Below are 14,809 nucleotides of genomic sequence, written 5' to 3'. Positions count from 1 at the left end.
TTTTTAGCAGGAGTGTCAGACAATTACTACAAACTATTACTATCCACAGAAAGTTTGAAAACAACCACTTCAGTTTAACAAAACAGTTAAAACCAACCAACCAATCCCTCCCTGACATGCCACCCCAGCAGCTGGTAGTTCATTTCCTCCCTTGCAATCTTATTATCCCAAACCAGTAATGCTGATGCAACTGCAGTGCCCACCTGACAGTCGAGAAATGCTGTTTCCATTCCCAAACTACCTTTTTTTTTCTTTTTTTAAATAAATCTTTTTCTGCGGTCTGCTCCCTTCACTGAATTTTGCTTTCCTTAAGTTGCTATCGAAGCAGCTAAGCTTTGTCTGCAAAGGCACAGGCTGCCTCTACATTTGAAAGATTTGCACAAAAAACTTAATTAGCTCCAAAAAAAGTTAGAAATAATAGTTCCCCATTCTTCTAAGACAGCTCTAAAGAAGCAGTAACATTTGTCATTCACCCAACTAAAATTAGACTCCTTGCTGCTCAGAAGTAAATAAACCTGGCTATCATGCAACCACCTGCAAGGTAAAGTTTGATGCTTGGCTTCAAATTCAGAATACTGCTCAGGATCAGGTAAATCATGCTGGTCTCCAGACTGGGTCCTTCTGCCAAACTGGACTTTTGCTGAGCGGCTCTGGCAAAGGACTTTACCATCATCACTGGGGCAAGGCAGCACAGCTTTAAGTAATGACAGCAATGGTTAAGTTTTCAAAGTAGAAGATAGGACTCTTCTGAAAGAGCAAAACCCCCAAATCTTTCAGAGGAAGGAAAATACCCAGCACACAACTCATAGCATTATGATTTTACTCCCGAGTTCTGTTACAATCATTGAAACTGAAGCAACGATATTTCTCAAGACACATGATTCCAGGTTCCCAGAAAGAGATACTACTACTACTTATTAGATAAAGCACTTTAGCAGAAAAAAACAAATCAGGCCTTCAGGCACACAAGCTTTTCTGAAGGACTAAAATAGAGACCACAAACTTCAAACTAAGCACAGCCTGCAGATAAGCTCTGCAAGTTTGAAATTATAGCAGAAGGAAAGCATCCTCATATGAAACTCCTGCAAGATAGAGCAGACTCAAACAATCTGTTTTCAGTGGCCTTCAAATGATGCTTGCTTCCTTCCTTCCTTCCTTCCCCGGGACTCACAGGCAGCACCAAAGCCCACAAAGCCCATGCTGTCCCTCAAACCACTACTACCCTAACGTAAGTGCAGCCCCAGTGGCACAAGCTACCTTCCCCTTGCTCTACCCAGCATGTACAAACTCACACACCTGACACTAGACCATCATGGCTTGAAAGAGTTAGGAAGCCTGAGGAATCCAGCAAAACCATCTACTGACATTTTCCATACTCACTCACAAGCCAGTCACTCATTCCTGCTGCCCTGCATTTCAAGAATATTAACCTGACAACGTCAAGCACTCAGAAGAAACATGAGAATTTGTGTCATACAGACGTTTTGCCATTTCCTGTTAGACAGACGGAGCTTTACAGAGCAGCTTATAGCACTTGCTGGTTTTCCCCTCGCTTCCAAACTATTGCTTCTTGCTTCAAAGCCCATTACTATGACCGTGCTTTAATGACAGGGTTACCAATTTCATTTTGATACCTTCTCAGCATTACTACACCTGAATGTTTCTACGCACATTTATTCACTGACCTTCGTAAAACTTGTGTGCATTAGTCTCTATTGTACAGATGAAGGTTTGGAAAATTACTCATATCTACAATTGCAGGACATTCATTTTACTCATTAACATACAGCCATTGACACAGAATGGGTTATTACAGAAAAAAGTAGCTGTTTGTATACATGACATTTAACAATCACTGATTTTGTTCTGCACAGAAATGGTAACTAACAGAAGTGCTCTGAAGTTCTCCTTAAATTCAGCTTGTTGACTCCTGGCTTTGCAAACTGCAGAGGACCACAGGTTTTCTTTTTTTTTTTTTTTTTTTTTTTGATCCCTCCTTTTTAAACACAGCACTCTTTACAGTTACCAATGAGAAAGGCAATGGTTTAAATGCTGTGCTGGAATCATAACTGATTCCAGTAAGGATGGCTGATCACAAGCCCTTCATAGGAAGGACAACAACCTAAAAAACCTCAACCAAAAAACTTCCCAGTGATTAATATGCTATGGCAGCTCATTTAAGCCTGAGTTTCTCCCAGCAGTCTGGACGAGACACTGACTTCTGAGTCATCTGGAAAGACAAAACGCAGTTTATAGAAATTCTTGCTTGACCTTATCTATCCTGCTCTTGCTGTCTGCAGGATTTGCAAATCTCCATCTAACTACTCTTTCTCAGCCTCCCATTGCTTTGCAAAATGATGGATTTAGCAACTGAATTTGGATAAATGTTCTGTAATGGTACCCAGAGATACTCTATGGAGAGAAGTCAGGTTCGGTGTAAGCCAAAAGAGCTAAGTCCATCCATACCTGATGGGAGAAGCTGGCAAGGACTCAACTGCTCTCTCAGAAACACTGTTTCTTGGCACCCTCTGCTTCCTCTCTTCACCACACGCTCCAGGCAGATGCAGGATCCCTGTTTGTTTCTTCACACTGATAGAAGTGTTGGGCTTTTAAGAAGCAAGAACAAACACTACCCATTTCTGGTGGCCTGATGGCTGAATGCAGCACTATGCATTTTTTAAAATTTTTTTTCTTTTTAATCCCCCTATTATTTGGTATTTTGCATAAAAGCCAAGCCCAGACCTTGGAGCCAAGTGAACAAGCAAGGATCTCAAACTTGAAAAGTCTTGCAGTTGAGAGTTGGTAGTTGAATGCTGGACCTGAGTGTACCTTCTCCAAGCATCACAGAGGAACATGAACAAAACTACTTCTAATTTATGACTTCTGCAGTCTGACACACGAACTTTGCACCTTAGAGTCTGGTTAAACTGAAGTAACAATACAAGATGTCCTTTTGGCTTTTGAACCAACCACCAGCTCCTTGCTACACATGCCCTCACCCTCCAGCTCTTCCAGAGCACACTCTGTTCCAGAGACAGTAAGCAAATATTTAAAATTTTGTAGTAACAATTGTCATTCGTGTTTGACCTGCTTCTTTAGCAGTCACACACCAACAAAAAGACAAATTTACACAATGCTTGCAGTGAAGCAAGGAAACCCTTCTCCAATCACATAAGGTGCTTCTGCTTCTGACTATAAAGAGGGCAGCAGAGGAGACACAGAAGTAACACCTTGTTACCTCTCTTGGTGCAAAGCAAGGAGAAAAAAGAAAAAAAGAATAAAAAAAAAAAGGAATACAAAGGGGAGGGAAAAGCCCTGTCTCCCTTCTATTCAGTAAATGATAAATAAATGTAAGGTTGGTAGAAAGACAACAATAGTAGCCTCATATTAAATACTCTGTATTTGTTAGGTAAGACCAAATGACAGTGCTGTATGTATTTTCAAAGATTTTAATTTTTAAAGGACACAGGATTAAAGCAATGTATTTATTTCTAGTTTACAGGGCTCACCTGTCTGACCACTCTGGCTAGTAGAAAGACTCAGTTGCTGTGGAGAGAAGCCTGTGAAAAATTATTTATTTAGACTGGACTTTTTATTTTTGTCATCCACACTTCTTTACAGGTATGTAGTCATTACCATATACTATGCAACAATCATGTTTTAACTGGTGACCATTCGTAAATGTTTACTGAGGTGAACAGATCTCAATGACAGCAATCCCACTTTGAACCAGAGATCTTTGTGCACACCCTGTGCTTCAAGGATAATACAGCCTCACCAAAAAGACTTAACAAATCTGGGCTCCTTCATTGTTATTGTTTTAGTCTGTAAATTGGTTGCTTCCCTATTTGCTTCCCAGTTTGTAAGTGAAAAAGGAGAGCTGGATGAGGTCTCATTACATGAGATAAAAGGAGCTACTCCCTCACATTTACAAAACTGCCAGGAAAACAAAGCCAAATCTTCAGTGAGCATCAAGTGCTAAACATTCCTCCACACACTATACCCTTAATAATGCTCGAGGATTTATAAACACTCTCTCTCAAACCAGCCCCACTGCTTCTCAGCCCTGCCGTCAAGCCAATTCTCTTTAAGACATCACTGTCTTTGTCAATGAGGTAATACAAGGGTCTCTATTGGTGCCATGGCTCTCCTAAAGACATGAAAAGAAAAGAGAGAATGACTTTAAAAGCATCTTTGTTTAGGTCCCGGGGGAAGAGGTAAAACCTGGCACATTAAGAGAAGGGATACATCTAAGCTTCACATATGCTATATCTTTAAGTCTTCTCACAATAAACTTGGAAAAATGCCTTAAAGAGATGGGGATGATGTTTGAAAGTGAAGGTTTTTATTTGGGGAAGAGGGGAAAGAGCTGTTCAGTTTCTTTATGTGAATGCAAAGTGAGTCACTGCACAGTTATCCACTGTGGATTAATTCACTCTACAGTGAATCTGCTTGTCTATTCAGACTGGAAGGCTTAACTTGTCAGTGTTGCCATGAACAGAAGCTGTCAATAATGAATTCACAGCTGCAGGTGACACACGCCTTAGAAATTCAATTAGCCAAAAAACATGTGGTAGAAGAAATGGCTTTCCTAAATGATGTCAAGGGAGATCACAGGAAAAACTGTATTTGGCATGTGGCTGTCCAGCATAACTGGGGCCAAACAGTTTAAACAAAATTTGTAAAACCATGTTCCTGCTTGCTGAGAGGAAGACGGAAGAACAGCAGTTTCTGCTAGTCTAGACCTATTCACTGTCAGGATCATGGGAGGACAGGACCCCCCCCCCCCCCCCCAAAACCAAAAGGGATGGGCAACCTTTCAGCCAAAGGACTCCCTGATTAGCCTTCCCAAGATCCTTTCTTTGGGTGAATCTTTCACCTGCATGCAACATACCTCACTGGATGTTTCCTAAAAGCAAACCAGCCCAGCCCTGTTCCCCAATTGCACCTCTCATACTGTACATCCAGCACACGGGGAATAAATCCAGATGTGCAACCACACTGTTTCTTCCTCTTCACTCTCCAGGCTTTAGCACTGAAAGACTGTATCATCAAATATATGTTAATCATTGAAGCCAAACAGAAGTAAGTAAATATGATAATGACAAGCCTGAGACAAGCAGAAAATCACAGAACCATAGAATGGTTTGAGGTTGGAAGGGACCTTAAAGATCATCTAGTTCCAAACCCCTGCCATGGGCAGCAACACCCTCTACTAGACCAGGTTGCTCAAAGCCCCATGCAACCTGGCCTTGAACACTTCCAGGGAGGGGGCAGCCACAGCTTCTCTGGGCAACCTGTTCCAGTGCCTCACCACTCTTAACAGTAAAGAATTGCTTCCTAATTTCTGATCTAAATCTACCCCCTTTTAGTTCAAAGCCATTACCCCTTGTCCTATCACTCCATGCCCTTGTAAACAGTCCCTCACCATCTTTCCTGTAGGGCCCCTTCAGGTACTGGAAGGCTGCTACAAGGTCTCCCCAGAGCCTTCTCTTCTCCAGGCTGAACAATCCCAACTCTCCCAGCCTGTCCTCATAGGAGAGGTGCTCCAGCCCTCTAATCAACTTCATGGCCCTTCTCTGGACTCCCTCCACCAGCTCCATGTCCTTCTTCTAGCGGAGACCCCAGAGCTGGACACAGTATTCCACCTGGAGTCTCACAAGAGCAGAGTAGAGGGGGAGAATCACCTTCCTCGACCTGTTGGTCACACCTCTTTTGATGCAGCCCAGGACACGGTTGGCTTTCTGGGCTGCAAGCACACATTGTCGGCTCATGTTGAGCTTTTCATCAACCAACACCCCCAAGTCCTTCTCCTTAGGGCTACTCTCAATCCATTCTCCACCCAGCCTGTAGTTGTGCTTGGGATTGCCTTGACCCACATGCAGGACCTTGCACTTGGCCTTGTTGAACTTCATGCGGTTCACACAGGCCCACCTCTCAAGCCTGTCAAGGTCTCTCTGGACGGCATCCCTTCCCTCCAGCATGTCGACCGCACCACACAGCTTGGTGGTGTTGGCAAACTTGCTGAGGGTGCACTCGATCCCACTGTCCATGTCGCCAACAAAGATGTTAAACAGCACTGGTCCTAATACTGACCCCTGAGAAACACCACTTGTCACTGATCTCCACTTGGACATTGAGCTGTTGACAGCAACTCTTTGAGTGCGACCATCCAGCCACTTCCTTATGCACTGAGTGGTCCATCCATCAAATCTATGTCTCTCCAATTTAGAGACAAGGGTGGGACAGTGTCAAATGCTTTACACAAGTCCAGGTAGATGACATTGGTTGCTCTTTGCTTATCCACCAACACTGTAACCCTGTCATAGAAGGCCACCAAATTTGTTAGGCACGATTTACCCTTAGTGAAGCCATGCTGGCTGTCACCAATTGCCTCCTTATTTTCCATGCGACTGAGCAGAGTTTCCAGGAGGATCTGCTTCGTGATCTTGCTGGGCACAGAGGTGAGACTGACCAGCCTGTAGTTCCCTGGGTCTTCCTTTTCTCCCTTTTTAAAAATGGGGGCTATGTTTCCTCTTTTCCAGTCAGGGGGAACTTCACCAGACTGCCAGGACTTCTCAAATATGATGGAGAGTGGCTTGGCCACTTCATCTGCCAGTTCCCTCAGGACACACGGATGCACCTTATCAGGCCCCATGGACTTGTGCACCTTCAGGTTCCTTAGATATTCTTGAACCTGATCTCCTCCTACAGTGGGTGGTTTTTCATTCCCCCAGTCCCTGCCTTTGCCTTCTGAGGCTTGGGCAGCGTGGCTAGAGCACTTGTCGGTGAAGACTGAGGCAAAGAAGTCATTGAGTACCTCAGCCTTCTCCATATCCCAAGTAACCACGTTGCCTGTTTCATTCTGGAGGGGACCTGCATTTTCTCTCACCTTTGTTTTATCACTGACGTACCTACAGAAGCTTTTCTTGTCCTTAACATCCCTGGCCAGATTTAATTCTATCAGGGCTTTAGCTTTCCTAACCTGATCCCTGGCTGCTCAGACAATTTCTCTGTATTCCTCCCAGGCTACCTGCCCTTGCCTCCACCCTCTGTAGGCTCCCTTTTTATGTTTGACTTTGCCCAGGAGCTCCTTGTTCATCCATGCAGGTCTCTGGGCGTTTCTGCCTGACTTCCTCTTTGCTGGGATGCATCACTCCTGAGCTTGGAGGAGGCGATCCTTGAAGACTAACCAGCTTTCCTGGGCCCCTCTTCCCTCCAGGGCTTTGTCCCATGGTATTCTACCAAGCAGATCCCTGAAGAGGCCAGAGTCTGCTCTCCTGAAGCCCAGGGTACTGAGCTTGCTGTGCACCCTTCTCACTGCTCTGAGGATCTTGAATTCCACAATTTCATGGTCACTGCAGCCAAGGCTGCTCTTGAGCTTCACATTCCCCACCAGCCCCTCTTTGTTGGTGAGAACAAGGTCCGGCATGGCACCTTTCCTTGTGGGCTCCTCTGTCACTTGGAGAAGGAAGTTATCATCGATGCATTCCAGAAACTTCCTGGATTGCTTGTGCCCTGCTGTGTTGTCCCTCCAATAGATATCACGATGACTGAAGTCACCCATGAGGACCAGGGCTTGTGAATGTGAGGCTGCTCCTATCTGTCTATAGAGGGCCTCATCCACTCAGACTCCCTGGTCAGGTGGCCTGTAGCAGACCCCTGCTATGATGTCCCCTGCCCCAGTACTCCCTTTAATCCTGACCCATAAGCTCTAGGTTGGCTCCTCACCCATCCCCAGGTGGATCTCCACACACTCCAGCTGGTCATTGACATAGAGGGCGACACCCCCTCCTCATCTGCCCTACCTGTCCTTCCTAAAAGAGCTTGTATCCTTCCATCCCAACACTCCAGTCATAGAAGCCATGCCACCACGTCTCTGTGATGCCAATAAGGTTATAGCCCTGCAGGCGTGCGCACGTCTCATGTTTGTTCCCCATGCTACGTGCATTTGCATAGAGGCATTTCAGTTAGGCCCCTGTTGAAGCTGACTGGCTGGAGTGGCTGCAATTCCTTTGAGGTATTTTCCCAGTGTTTCCCTGTTGGTTCCTGTTGCCTCAGGAGCCCCTGGTTCCATCTCCTCTAGACTGCAAGCATTCTGCAGTGTGTCCAGCATGTCTCTGAGCAATAGGCTGAGGGCCCTCGCTGGCACCCCGTCCCTCCGACCTTGGCATATTGTCCCACAACTTGTTGCAGGCAAGGTTGACATTATCCCCCTCGCCCTTCGAGCCCAGTTTAAAGCTCTGTCAATGAGCCCTGCTAGCTCCTGGACAAAGACCCTTTTTCCCCTTTGAGAGAGGTGAATCTCATCAGAGTTCATCAAGCCTGGTGCTGTGTAGGCCATCCCATTGTCAAAAAACCAAAAGTTGTGGCAGTGACACCAGCCACAGAGCCATGTGTTTATGGATTGTGTCCGCCTGTTCCTCCCAACGTTGCTGCCCACAACTGGAAGGAGGGAGGACATGAAGTCATGGATTTTTCACTGGAGCTTATAGAGCCATTATCCAAAATGCCTATGGCATAGAGAGCAGTCAGAGGTCACAGCCTAAAGATACCTACCTCAAATGAGGATCATTCAGCATATTCACAAAACGTTTCATCTATCAGCTTCAAAATGGACTAAAGCATATAATTAAAACCAGGGGTTTGGTTTGTTCAAACCCATTTCTTTTGTTATCTTCAATTCCCTTTTTATTATGCTCTTACTCTGCCACAGATCTAACAGCACTCCCACACCAGCATGGGTAATGCTACTCATGCTCTGGCAGCTGTAGGATTTTTACGGGCATCTGGATTCAGAGTCATGTGCTCAATGGAAAATGAGAAAGAAGTTTCATTCAGCATACAGCATCATAGCTAACACTGCCCTGTCTAAAATCATATTAAACCAGAAATACACAGGATGACATAAAAAGCATGGGGATGGGAAAAGATATAAGATGAAAACAGAAATGGGACCAGGAGGACAAGGAGAGTTGGGAGAGAACATGGAAGTCTCATTTCTAAAAAATAAGCATGCCCCATTAAAAAAAAAAAAATTTGCAAAGAGTTTTAAACCCAGTAATGCCCTTTATGTTTTTGGCAATGGATAATGAAGAATGGGTAATGCTGAAGGTAAGGTTCTGCACTGCTTCACTTCTCCCCCAGGAGTAAAATATCCGGTCAAGCAAATAATGAAATGCAGATCACAGTGCACTTCCTATTTTGAGGTCTGATGTGCAATGCCAAACCTACTTTGAAGCAAATAAAGTCTCTCAGCATGAAAGTATTTTCACAACTTCTCAACAATATAATTTTGCCAGTTTCCTCTCATTTTCCACAAGAAATTGCCTACAGCCATTTGCAGCTGATCAACACCCTTTTCCATGAAAAGCAGACCGCACCCACACTCTCTTTTTTTATTACCAAGGCAAAATACAATTTGAAAACTATCTCCATAGCTCTCCTTGCCCAGCTGCCTTAGGTCAGCACTGTGGAATCCTACCTCCCATAGGGCATAGCAATATTCTGAGCGCCGAAGGATGAGCATGGTAAAACTGCCAAACGTACCTGGGAACCAAGTGCCTTTGAGCTTGCAGAAGGCTGAGCCAAAAGGCAGCCAGAATCAGCGTGCTGCTGCCTTAGCAAAGCTAAAATAATGGGCTTTGAAGGGCGCAACAAAAAAAAACATGCATTTGCAGAACACCACACATACAACAACACTGTTCCTCCTCTCCCACTGCTTTAACCTACAGCACACATCTGAGAGAGCCAAAGCTTCTGCCTCCATCACACATGACAAAGCAGATAGGTGGTTTTGGGGTCAGCAAAAACAGATGGAGTACGACAAGGAATCTTGCTTACCAATATAATTATTAAGGAAAGAACCACTTCTTAACCACCTGGTTAAGAAGCAATTATAATTCCTGCCATCCCCTTCCCCTGAACTTTCCTGATAGTCTCCTAAACAACACACCTGCTCCTTGTGAAGCCACTGGACTTCACAGCAGGGCCCAAATGTAGGTGAGAGATACTTTCTGAAATCTTCAGAAAAGCCTTCCCAACCACTCTGACTGCTGCCTTTTCCTTTTTCTCTAAGTGGAAGCTAGGACAGACTACTCTAACCCAGCTCAACTGCATCAGTCTCTACCACACACTGCATATAATCTCTAACCAACTCAAGATGCAGGGAGAGCTATACAAAAACTCCTCAGATATTTTCTTCCCTCTGGCAAGAGGGCCACTTAAGTAGTATAAAAGCAACAGCGTTATGTTCTGAATTGCACCAGCTAATCTGCAATGCCCTGCACTCAACCTTGCTGCAACCAACTGAAATGTCTCAACCTGGTAAAGAACAATCCATGAAAATGACCAAAAGAGTAGAATGAAAGATAAAAGAACACCTGAAGAAAGAAATCTAACTGCAGATTGAAACTGCAGATTCTAACTGAAGATTGAAATCTAAGCCCCAAAACATTACTCATTTTTAAATGGAAGGCAAATGAAGAAGCTAGTGTTTCACTCAAAAAAAAAAATGCCTATTAGAAGGAGCTGTTCTCAGATGAGCAGGAATAACCAAAGGTTTACATGCAACACATTTCGGTCTTTGGCACAACTACCACCTCTTCACTGCAACAACTGCAGCTTCCCATCCCACGTCTTTTGCAACATCCCTCTCAGTCCTTGGCAAAGAAAGGACAAGTGTAGTGACTAGAAAGAAGGTATGCTCAAGCTTGCTGCCCAGACTGCCTTCTGCTGATAACAACACACACATAGCAGAGCTCTGCTCATTTTCCTCATAGTTGGGACAAGAAAGAGGGTATCTTCTTCGCTTGAATGCAAAATTTTACAGAACTTTTAGGATCTTTCTTATCATTGAGAATTCCACCTCTGCACTAAATTTACTTGAACCTTCAGAACTTGCTCCAAAGGCATTTGATAAAGCAGGAGACAGAATGGTGTCATGCTTCCCATGGAAGGTAGGCTAAATTAATCTGTCAGAAATCTACAGAATGTTTTTTGTCCACATTAATACTTTCCTGAGGGTCTACAGTGAGATCTTACAAACTTACTTAGGAGAGCCCTGTGGCGTTCACAGCCATTTATCGCAAAGTCCCAAAACCTTCAACCTACCAGGTGACCACAGAACTCACTGCGCAGTCAGCTGTTCCAATATTTAGTGAGGATTTGGGGCCTCTACCCACCAGCACTCAGACTGAGCACTGACACTGCATGTACTAACTGCATCACTACTTGACCTTCTCAGCATATCATTTCCTCCTCCTTTTCAACAATCTTTACAGGCAAACCAAAAATCATAGCAACACAAGCAGTCTTTCTAACCATAAAACCTGCTGCAGCCCCATTGAGAAAACCACAGAATCATGGCAAGCATTGCATTTTCACCATCCAGATATCTCATCCAGGTCAGCAAAAGCCAACCTCAAAAACGCACCTTCTAAACAGGATAACGCACGTGCAGCCATCATTGCTTCCAGTAGTCTCTGCCCATCGGTGACCTGTTCTCCCACAGCTGAACTTACCCTGCTGGCAACAGAGAACTCCAACAATTGTACTCACCTCTATGGGCTCAGAAGGGATTTCCAATTTGGACAGCTTGGCTTTGGCATTCGCCTTCAAATCTGAGATTTTTTCATAGGGTTCTCCATGGTATTCCTCCAGGAGAGGTTTGAGCTCCGGTGATTCAACTGGTGCCTGATCTTGGCCATCCATTGGTCTGACATAAGCAGTTGGTTTCTGCTGCATTGCACTGGTTTTTGATGGCAAAGGTGGGGGAAAAGTCTGAGAGGAAGGCTGAGTGGTGCTGGTCAGGTTAACGGCCGAGCTGTCCCGACTTTCCTTCTCCTGTGATCCTGTCACTAGGTCCTGAGATGATTTTGTTTGATTGTAGGTCGGCCCATGACTTTTGCTGCTGTTCTGTGACCTGGAATTGATATGCTGGCTGGAATGTAGAGGTGACAGGGGTGCCACTGGAGAAGACAAAGATGACAGCAATGGAGAAAGTGCCAAAAGGGAGGCCTGCAGTTCATTAGCATGACCTTCACCAACAGCACGCCTGTCATTTCTCTTGTGGTGAAAACCTGCGTGACTTTCCTGGCCACCATGATTATGTTCTTGACCTTGGCTCTGACCGTTGGATAAACTGTGACTCTTGGCGTGCAAACCTGAAGCTGGTTCTGCTCTTGATTGTGACTTTTGGTAGTGAATGGAGTGGCTTGGAGCGGGAGGAGCTACAACTGTAGGTCCCATGGGGGGATCGCGGGTTGCGCGGTGGAATGAAGATGGTAATGTATGGCTGGTCTTCTCAGGGAAGTATGGGCGATCAGGCTTTCCTTGTGGGATCAGAGGAGCAACACTTTTTGGGATCCCTATGAGATTCCTATGGGATTTGTGGCTGATGAACTCCTTGACCTCCTCATAATTGCCCAGCATGTTCTGAATTCGGCTTGACAACTCATCTTCTTTATTAGTCTGCAACAGAAGAACAGAGAGGGGGAAATTTAAAAAGCACGGATGCCCCACCCCAAGACGACACATTCTTCAGGATCTTATTTTAATCACCATGTATCACCACGACTGAAGTTATGCAAGATCATGATCCTGCATGCAGTCTCTCCAAAGCAAGTGGGACTGCTCTAGTCAGTATTAGTTCTTCTGAGCCAAGATTGCAGGTATGCTTGCAGTCTTCAGGAGCACTAACATCAGGCCAGTTTGTTTCAACCACAGCTGCAGGCAGGCAGGCAGCCAGCCAAGCTGCTCTTGAGCACTCTCTCTCAAACTCCCAGACTACAGGAAGCCCCCGAATGAATCTGCCCCACCCAAAGTCCGTACTGCACTTCCACCATCTACAGAGCTTTAAGCACATACTCTGATGAATTGAAGCAGATGGGAAGATGCTGTGTCTGCACGCATCATGCTCAAGTCTACTATACCATATGCAGATGCCACGGCTCCCCTCTTCCATCCCAACCCTCTTTTCCTCCTCTCCCTCCACCACATACTCCCCCTACCATTACCTTGTAGGGCTCTGCAAAGAGGGGAGTCTTCTCTGGGAACTTGTCTTTCTCCTGCAGAGCCTCCTGATTCCGCCTCTCTCTCTCTCGGATACGCAGCAAGTTTCTGTCCTCATTGTACAAGCTTTAGGAAACAGAGAAAGCAAGGATGGTTAACACTGCACCAGTGTTACCGACAAGTATCTACTCTGTGCAGAAACCATGGTTTTCAGACAACAGTATACGTCCAGCATGAAAATAATTTTGAAATCCACAATGTGGTTACAGCTGACAAATCAGGTACGTCAAGTATTTGCTGTACTGCACAGTAATGCAACTTACAAGGTACAGCATGCATCCTTCTCAGTGATTTCTACTCCTGATACATCAGGAAGGATGGGAAGGGAAAAAACTATCCATCCATTTAACTGTGAACACTAATTGAGAAGTTGTCAACATGGGTGATAAGCACACGAGCTGGCAAATCCAGTTGCAATGATTGGTGTGAAAACTCCCATTCTTTTTCTCCTCCAGACTTCTGCCCCAACTCTTCACCCGAGAGTAAAAAAGAATCCACCATTTTGAAGGTGTTGCCACTTTCAGAGATTGAACTGTACCTACTTTATAAACAGGCTTGAAAACTTACTCTTTACTTTAAATGGACATCTGGAAAGCTGCTTACCTTGCAAACGACGTTGTTGCATTTAAAGCAATCGTGTAAATGTATTTAAAGAGAAGGTCTCAGAAATTTGGAAAACACCAGGTGGAATACACCTGTTCCTCCTCAACCACATACACATGCACTCAATTCCACCAGCCCCACATCAAAACAACAATAAAGCTGTGTCTCATGGTATAGCAGGATAATGTCATGTAAAACCAGATCCTTTAAACTACATCTACTCCATGAAATACTACTGCAAAATAAGGGAATCTATTGCTCTAATATTTACGGACATTTGGGAATAAAAAGCATACAGGCATTGTATGTGGATCCAGATATTTCTCTCCTCTCCTATTTCTACTCTAATGCACAGGCATAGTGTACGGATGCAGGTTTTTCTCTCCTCTCCTATTTCTACTCTACTGCACTGTCTACTGCATACATACAATTCCTATATTCTTCTTAGTACACTTAACTTCTCAAGCATCCCAGTTTGGAAGGGAAGACCCTTGTCTTCCCCATCAGTGACATTTTCTAAATACCACACCAATAATCATCTACTGAAAGTTTAATTATTCCTAAAGGAGAGGTAGAGGACTGGCTTTGCTGTAACAGTTAACCAAGAGGTCTGACTACTGCAGAGGCGGTTTCCTGACTCAATATGAGCTCTGGAAAACGATGCTGTCTGATGGCAAATTTCCATATATGGAACTGCAGCAAGGACGTACTTGTGCCACTAAGACAGAAAAACATATTCAGGGGTTAGACTATGCACATTTAAAATAGTTTCCAACTTTGTTAGTGCTGAACTGTTTCCAAACATAGCCAAACAGAAGTTTCCAGTAAGCTCTGTGTACCCCACTTCTGCAAATGATGCAAACAATTTTAAAAATTTAACAAAAAAAAAGGAATCGGAGATCACTGATTCAGTAAATACACACATTCCTTCTGTTACAAAAAATATATTACAGAAGCATTTCCTCTGTACATCTGATGTCATTCTGCATGTGAACAATTTCATATCTATAATCAGTTAGTTGGTCAGTTGTCCTGTGTCTGCTAGGAAAGCTTTGTGCAGCCAGATATGGGAGATACCAACTGCAGAAGACAAAAAATCAGGAGGAATTATAAGGCGAACTAGAGGCAATCTTGG

General features: G+C 44.4%; 1 protein-coding gene across 1 annotated transcript in view; it reads right to left on the bottom strand.

Moving 5' to 3' along the window:
- AFF1 (ALF transcription elongation factor 1) overlaps positions 1-14,809 on the bottom strand; it is a 102,185-nt gene that overhangs the window by 56,887 nt on the left and 30,489 nt on the right. The window contains exons 2-3 of the mRNA XM_054823582.1: positions 13,017-13,137; positions 11,560-12,471 (exon numbers count right to left, since the gene is read on the bottom strand). Of these exons, the coding sequence (XP_054679557.1) occupies positions 11,560-12,471; positions 13,017-13,137 (1,033 nt within the window). The remainder of the gene's footprint in view (positions 1-11,559; positions 12,472-13,016; positions 13,138-14,809) is intronic.

This window comes from Grus americana, chromosome 4 (assembly GCF_028858705.1).
Source record: "Grus americana isolate bGruAme1 chromosome 4, bGruAme1.mat, whole genome shotgun sequence".
Taxonomy (NCBI): domain Eukaryota; kingdom Metazoa; phylum Chordata; class Aves; order Gruiformes; family Gruidae; genus Grus; species Grus americana.
This window is presented reverse-complemented; position numbering and strand designations above follow the sequence as displayed.